Source organism: Nicotiana sylvestris, chromosome 4, assembly GCF_000393655.2.
Source record: "Nicotiana sylvestris chromosome 4, ASM39365v2, whole genome shotgun sequence".
Classification (NCBI taxonomy): Eukaryota; Viridiplantae; Streptophyta; class Magnoliopsida; order Solanales; family Solanaceae; genus Nicotiana; species Nicotiana sylvestris.
In genome coordinates, this window is record NC_091060.1 from 159,054,276 (window position 1) to 159,062,611 (window position 8,336).

The window sequence follows — 8,336 nt, forward strand, 5'->3', positions numbered from 1 at the left end:
AACTAAATAAATTTCTATATAAGTTGGGTTGAGATACCTTTTGTTTTGAATGAGTTTCATGGGTTGTATTTGGGCTGCTTAATGTGTCAGAATAAACTATAAAATATAATGGGTTAACTTGGACTCAGCCCAAATTGACCCATGAACTAAAATGTTTATAACCCAACCCATTAATCTCTGGACGGGTTGGGCGGGTTAGATGGGTTTGGGCTCAAATTGCCACCCCTACTCCTAAGTGTCAACCGCTTAAAACGGGCTGAAAACTTTTAGCTCAACTTCACTCAACGAGCGGGCTAGATTGGATAACGTTAATGGGCTTTACTGGGCCAGAGATAGTAATGAATAGCCATATCGAGATTGCCTGTCCAGCCCAGATATTAATAGACCCTCAGTACCAACGTCCTTCAAAATTTCAAACTCGCGCAAAAACTGAACCATTCCGGCAGTCTCCAGCAAAACAGTGAGCACTTCTTCTCACTAAACCTACCAAATGACGGAGCTGGAATTGGTAATCGCGTCGTCGCCGACCGATGCCGGTATCGGCTGTTGGGACCTCCATACTGGCGCCGAGCACCTTCGTTATCGGTCTTGCTCCTCCCCCTCCCACGGCCTTGTCTGTGTCGGCGGCCGCTTTCTCGCCTCCTCTCAACTCTGTGCTACCAAATCGTCGTCAGGCTCTATCCTTTACTGGTCCTGGAACAAGGTAAACAATAACTCATTTTTAATTTTATAAATTCACACTATTAAAGTTCGAAGTTAAGCTGTTCGATGCATTGCTTGTTAGAAAACCTAGTTTTGGATTAAACTGTTATTTAGTGGCCATAATTGTGACTTTTTAGTAATTACATTTGTAGCCTCAAGTTGAAGTTAAAAGCTTTCCAGCGGAATCTATAAGTCCACTTGTTTGCAACAATGAGGGAACTTATATGGCCGGAGGAGGTGCATCCGGTGATATATACTTGTGGCAGGTTTATACTAAGTCGTGTTTTGGTCATATGTCCATTTATTAGCTCACTGTATCTGACAGTATCGATTAAATGTTTTATGTTTTGTTTATATTTTGTAGGTTGCGACTGGTAAACTACTTAAGAAGTGGCATGCTCACTATAGGGCAGTTACTTGCTTGAAATTCAATGATGATCAATCACTTCTGATTTCTGGTTCAGAGGATGGATCTGTTCGAGTTTGGTCTCTTATAATGTACTAGTATTTGCTTTCTATGATTTTCACTTTTCTAGTTTTTGTTTGATGATCTGAGGGCTAATCACTGGAATTTGGCTGAAATTAGGGTATTTGATGATTTGTTGAGGGAGAAAGCAAGACAGCCTTACGAGTATAGTTTCTCTGAGCATTCTTTGAAGGTGACTGATGTTGTGACTGGGTATGGCGGAGCTAATGCAATTGTTGTATCTGCTTCAGAAGATAGAACATGCAAGGTTCGCCTTGTCATTTTCCCAATTTATTGAACTTTTCCGGTATGACTGATGGTCAATCATGATGAATTGTGTCGATTGCCTCTACGACAAGTTCGCTATGTTTCAATTGGATGCTAAGGATGATTTCATTTTTTTTTACTAATATAATATGTTCTATCATTTTTTTACTGGTTTTTCAGCGTGTTATTTGTCTAATCACCATAGTGACTGGCAACAATTAATTAGTTGGAACCAATGTACTGTATACCCTTGTTTGAGTCTCAATAGTCTTAGCTGTTCATTTGTCTTAGGTATGGAGCTTGTCGAGAGGAAAATTGTTGAGAAACATTGTGTTTCCATCAGTAATTGATGCTATTGCATTGGACCCTGGTGAAGATGTCTTCTATGCTGGTGGTAGAGATGGGAAAATATACATTGCTGCACTAAATGCTGTTGCTGACCCCAACAGTAATTACGGATTGCATATTCTTGGTTTTTTGTCTGAGCAAAGGTTTGTAATATATACGATTAGTTATATATATATATATTAGCTAATACGAAGTCTGGTTTTGTAAACCTTTAAGTTTTATCTCTTTTTATTTTTCGTTTAAGATGTTTGGAAAAGCTTCCGTATGACTTTTTGTGTTTCATGAGTACCTCTATATTGTCCTTTGCTGTCCTATGGATTACATGAAATCACCATGTGACTACTTAATTTTTGTTGGCATCACTAATAGCTTCATGCTGAAGTGTCAAGCGTGAAAAAATTGTTGCTTTGAATCTCTTTATTCTTTTTGAATGCTGAAATTCAAGAGCCATTTAGTAGGAATCTATAACTTTTAGGCATGAAGCGTGTGGAATTTGTGTTCTGGGTATGTATGGTTGAATTTTGCGACCAGGGAATTACTCCCAATATGTGTATGGAGGAGTTAAACTAGTTTCTGGATGTTCTTATAGGATTATGATAAAATTTTCCCTGTAACTTTTCAGCTATATGAGGTCATGCCATTTTTGCTTGTTATTATTTGAACCATGATGAGATAGTCCCTGTAATTTTTTGAACTTCTGTGCCAGTCCTGCAGATACATACTAATTTTTGTCTCCAATCCCTTAGCTGTTTTTAATTTTCCTTGAATAACTTTACAACTATTCATGAAACAGTAAGGCTATTACGTGCTTAGCATTAACTACGGACGGGGTCTTGCTAATTTCTGGATCAGAGGATGGCATGGTTCGGGTGTGGAACACTAAAGACCATAACATCGCCCGAATTTTTAGGCATGCAAAAGGTACAATTGATGCCCTTTGTACTTCTTCAAATGACTCATTGCTACTACTTTAATACATTTTCTTGAAATTCTTGAAAAATTGATAATAATGCATAAGAAATTTGTTTGTTAAATGCATGGTTGAATTATTTAAAAGAAAGGTTTAAAAAGTTTAAGGTTTCTCTAAGTGATTCCATAGAAATACTGTGGGGCTAAGTTAGGGCTGTGCATGGATTGGATCGGATTTCGGATTCTAGAAAATGCAATCCGAATCCGATCCGAATTAATATTGGATCGGATTTTAAAGTTTGGATCGGATTTCGGATCGGATTATTATGCCTCAAAGTTGCAAACTAATATGTATATTTTCTTTGTAAAAGAGGCAATGCAGTAAGAAAAATTCATGTTTATGCAATTATGAGAGTAATATGGTGCCAATATAGCTAAATCCATCAATTGTAAAGGTAGTAACTTGGAGGAAAATGTAAAAGAAGTACTAACTATCCGAAATTAAAGTTTAGTATTTATACATGCCCTAATAATTTCGGATTTCGGATCGGATCGGATCGTATTAAAATTATACCAATCCGATCCGAAATCCGAAATTTTAATAAACACAATCCGAAATCCGATCCAATTCGAAATCCGAAATTGAACGGATCGGTTCGGATTTGTCGATGGACTCAGCTCAAAGTATCCGAAATTAGTTGACTGAATCCGGGACGTATCCCGCTCCTGCTCCCGTCCTATGTCGAGACGGGTGCGGCACCAAAAACGAAGAGTCCGCGCAACTTAGCTGTGGGGTGTACCCTCCTTGATCACTTAGTGTCATGGAAGAGTAAGGCTTGAAGAAGGGGCTTGTTTCCCTTCTTGAAAGCCTAATGTCTTGCAACAGTTAGTAAAATGTGGAAAGAGTTAAATTAAAGCTCTTTCAATTAGGACACTTGGTAGTATCCTCACATGATAAATCTGATGATTCTGTGGCAAATATTATTCGTTTCAATGGTGGCTTAATATATATCTAGTTTCAACTTCTATTTTCTTCTTTTTCCTTCTTGCTTTTCCAAGTCAGTGAAATATCTTATCTTTTTATTCATTTTTAACAGGCCCAGTTAACAATATTGTTGTTGTTAGACAACCATCTCTCCTGAGTCCCAGAGGATCTGTGAATTCCCAAGGGCCGTCCGTAAAGAGACATGGGGTATCATTACCACCCCCATTGGAAAAGTATGCTAACTCAGCAGATGATAATGATTATGTGGCAGTAATTGGCCCCCGGGTCAATCCTGATAGATCTGTTGAAGCTTCATATATCAGTGTTCAGACACTAAATAATCAAATCTTAGAGCTTCAGGTCAGATTTTCTTGATTAATGTGCATTTCCTTTTCCTATTTCCTTTTTTTTGTTTTTTCAAATCCGTGTCACTATTATTGCGGGTTCCATGTTCTCAAGTGTGTATGTTATGAATAGGACATTTTCAGTTGTAAATTTTTATATTTGTTGCTTCTCAATTTAATGGTCCTAGTTTGACTTGGCGTGACTATTTATGAGAAGAGATGAAAATGTGAATAGTTAAGTGTTTATTAAGGGAATTAAACTTTACCTTATAAAAAAAGTGTTTATTAGGGGAATATGTGGTCCAGGTGTTGACTTTGTGTTTTTATACGAATAGAGAGGAAGTGGTAAATAAAAGAGGAAAATGGTCAACATGACTTTTTGTATTATAGATGTGTTAAACATTTTACTGAAAGTAGATCCAGTTTTGATACTGTCAATGAGAAACAAAGGGCTCTTTTCTGGGGAAGGAGTATCACGTCTTTCTGATGGGGAATAGATACTTTGAAAATGTGGATTTTGCTCATGCCAACATTCACCAAAGTCTTATCATTTTTCATTACTTGTTTATTTATCCTTTAAAACCGGTATAGTGGCTCTACAGCAATCATCTCTGTGAAACTCTTCATGTGCTCAACTGTTTTCATGAACTACTTTTTCATGGCACATTCATGTTGGTATGTTTTAGAGTCTAGGAACAATCTTTCTGCGATTGATGTATGTATGTACCATCTAAAATTTTCGTTTTCAACATCTTTATGTTTTCATTCTTTTTATGTGAAAAGATTGGTCTTGTCGTCAATTGCAGTAATGCACTTAAAGGGCTATCTGACCGTTAAGTGGTGATTTAGTGGAGGTAATGGAACTGAAGACAGACTGCCGGCAGAATTGCTGGGTAGTTTGACTACACACATAACTTGGTTCAAATTTATTTTCTTAAAGAAGCAGTTAGCTGGCTTTTAGCTTCTATTTGCACTTATGATGGAAAAACGAACTAGTACTTCGACAAATTAATAACATATATAAGGTTTCGGAAAGTAAAATTGTGTTTTTGTGGAAAACAGAGTTTAAAGTGAAGGAGAAACAACTAGTACTTTGACATATCTAGCCCATACATATAGATACTAGATCTCTTTCATTCACATTAAAACAAGAAGAGATGTCTTCTTCTTCGTTGGTTGGCAGATGTAAATGACAATGTAAGCTGACTTATTAAGGTCCAAAATTTATATTTACAAGATGTTCTGAGATGTATTTTGTTTATCCCGGCAATATGCACCACTTTGACTTTTTGATGCTTGTACAACTGCCGTGACAGTTAATCCCATTGCTATAGATATGTCATACTATTGCCTGACAAAAGTGATCATTCATTGCAACTAATAGCGAGTGTTTCCTGCTTACAGAGACAAGGGTCTTCTGCTGCTGCTCAAATGGAGATCGAAAAGCTAAAACTCGACCGCAGCAGGTCCATACAAATGATTCAGCAATGGGAAAAGAAGTATCAAAATCTACATGAGTTTTGTGTAACCGAGCTATTGGATGGGGAACCAGCTGGAAATACTGCGTGACACAGCCTATAACATATATATTTTTTTTCAACATATTCTGAGGGGAAAGGATGAAACGGAAGGGGAAGCTGCTTATAGATTAGAGTCTTCCACCTACATGATGTGCTCACCCAGTGAGCTTGCTCTCAATGGATTACTATCTGCAGCAGCTTCTTAAATTTTTGTGTAATATTTATTTAGCAGTGATTAGTTATGACGGTATAGATGAAATTCGATTCCTTTACTTGAAGTTTTGGCCGTGAACAAAAGGTTTAAATTAATGAGTCTAGAACTCTCGCTGCATTTGTATTCAGTCAATTCTAAATGTGCCTTGTCTTTATTTCAATTGGTAGTATCTTATGTGGAACTCTCATTAATCTGAGTTCGACGACTGGAAGTTTTCCCTTGAGCTTATATGCTATTGCTGACTGCAGACTGAGAGAGAAGCAGCTGTTTAAGGTAGGTCCAGTACATGGCTCTCAAATTGAGTCGGATAGTATTGCAGACCCGATCAGCCAGTTCTCATAATCCACATTTTAATACCAGAATAGAGTGTTCTCGCGCATAGCGGTTGCTTAGTGTACCGGGTTGCCCTTTAATACTAGAATGGAGTGTTGTATTTTCTTGTTCAGTAAACGGCTGACTTCAGTTGATTCCAACTGCCGCTCGTTGCTATATATGTGATCTCACATTTTTATCATACTTATGTCTTTAAGTTTTCAATCTTGAACTATTTCAACCACTGCTATGCAGCGTGTTTACATTTGCTTTTAGATTTAAGCATCATTTCAGTGGCGCAACCACATGGTCATAAGGGTGGTTAACTGACCACCTTTCGTCGAAAAGTTGCACTGTATACATAGGTAAAATATTACGTTTTAGAGATATATAACACATATTGAACACCCTTTGTTAGAAACTTTTTTCACTTATTTTAAATTTAAATACTCTTGAAAAAATTTCTAGCTTCGACGCTGCATCATTTATCCTTTTGTTTCCTTTGACATACCCGAGAATTCAAGTGCAACTCAAAAGTCTCATATTCTTAGGTCGTGTTCTTATTATCAAGACGGCCTTTGCAACAAACAAACGTGAAAACAAGAATAAGCCTACAACAGTAATTTTTGAAATCCAATATCTTTAGGAGATGGAAAAGATAGGATAAGACAAAAACTGCAAGGACATAAGCGTCGAAATGATTGGATTCGTGGTCCCTCGTCAAAACGTCAACCTTGAGGAAACTGTTCAAAAAGTCCCCAATTTATCACAAATCTTATCGTAATGAACTTCGAAGGGGAGTCTTGGAGCAACGACACAGTTATTTCCGAGTGACCTGTAGGTCATACATTTGAGCCGTTGAATTTGTCGTTAATACTTGTATTAGGGTAAGTTATCTACATCACACTCCAATGGCTACGACCCTTCCCCGAACCTTTCATGAATACAAAATACTTTATGCACCGAGCTACCCTTTTATCATAATGTAACTTTCAAATTCAGGAAATTAGTATCACTAGATGATTGGTTTGTTGGGTTTTTAAAACTTATTTTAGTTTAAAAGAGGGTGAATGGGAAATGGAGGAAAAATGAAATATTTGATTTCCTCCCCTTGACAAAGGGACATTGTCCCATATTAGAGGAGGAGAAGACTTTTGATGGGTATATATACAATTACTCTTCTTCTAGCTCTTAAAGAGTTAAGAATAAGGCAAGCCTCGCGCCGTCGTCGTCGCTCGGCTTCGAATTTGGTCAAATGATTGATTGATTGGTTATTTTTGGACCAAATTTATTTGTTATTATTAAAGATTAACGTAATATTATTTACTCCAAATTATCCGTTTTTGCTCCCATTTTGAATTCCTGTTTTATTTTGCGTAAATAACTATTTACGTTATGGCCGTTTTACGTGAACAATCATGACAGATCTTTTGAAGAGTTGCACCTCTTCATTTAAACTCAACATGTTGGCTATAAATAGCACATTATTCCCTCAGATTTTCCATACGGCTCCTCTTCCTTTCTATATTGTTTTTTTTACACAAAACAAATAATGTAAGTGTGATTTGCTGACGCCATTTGTGTTCGCTGAAACACTGGGGGGTTTGAAGTACTTCTACACCAGTGTGTAATCCGTTTTATCCTGGGAGGAAATAATCCACAACCTCGGGTACTAGGAGAGAATTAAGTTCCTTAAGGAAGCACTATGAATTCAGTGGGCTCGGATTAAATTCTGTTTCTTCTACATTCTATTTATACGTTATTTTTTTTCCTTCTCCAAAATTATTTATCAAATACAGTATCTTAAAAAGCTTAAGGAACTTAAATATTTTCTGTATTTGTGTTACACTCACTGTTTTGGAGACTAAAACCTTTATGATTTTCTACTCCCGTTTTGGAGATTAAAGCCTTCGTGGTTTTCTACTCCATTTGTTTAACTTTAACGTATATTTTGTTTTGGTTTACTATCTATTATTCAGAGATTAAAATCCTAGCAATTTTCTACTCCATTGGAGATTAAAATCTACGTGATTTTCTACTCCAGTTTTATTCGGTTTGAAGATATAAAAACTTCGCCGTTTATTAAACGTTTGTTTGTATCATTCTTTTACAGAAATGACGAATGTGAACGAAAATCAAACTGTTCTTATGGTGACTGCCAATGCATCGACAAGCCGAACAATATCGGCATTGACACCGACACTGGCAGAAAAACCCAAAAAATTTTCCGGGATTGATTTCAAGCGGTGGCAGCAGAAGATGTTCTTCT

At 36.9% G+C, this 8,336-nt stretch overlaps 1 protein-coding gene across 1 annotated transcript; it reads left to right on the forward strand.

Moving 5' to 3' along the window:
- Positions 1 to 423: 423 nt before the first annotated feature.
- LOC104242675 (protein ROOT INITIATION DEFECTIVE 3) lies at positions 424 to 5,915 on the forward strand. The gene is made up of 8 exons (XM_009797750.2): positions 424 to 703; positions 855 to 968; positions 1,067 to 1,200; positions 1,289 to 1,436; positions 1,727 to 1,926; positions 2,577 to 2,704; positions 3,790 to 4,037; positions 5,426 to 5,915. Exons 1-8 carry the CDS (start codon positions 491 to 493, stop codon positions 5,588 to 5,590), a joined length of 1,350 nt encoding a protein of 449 aa, XP_009796052.1. The 5' UTR covers positions 424 to 490; the 3' UTR covers positions 5,591 to 5,915.
- The last annotated feature ends 2,421 nt before the right edge of the window (positions 5,916 to 8,336 follow it).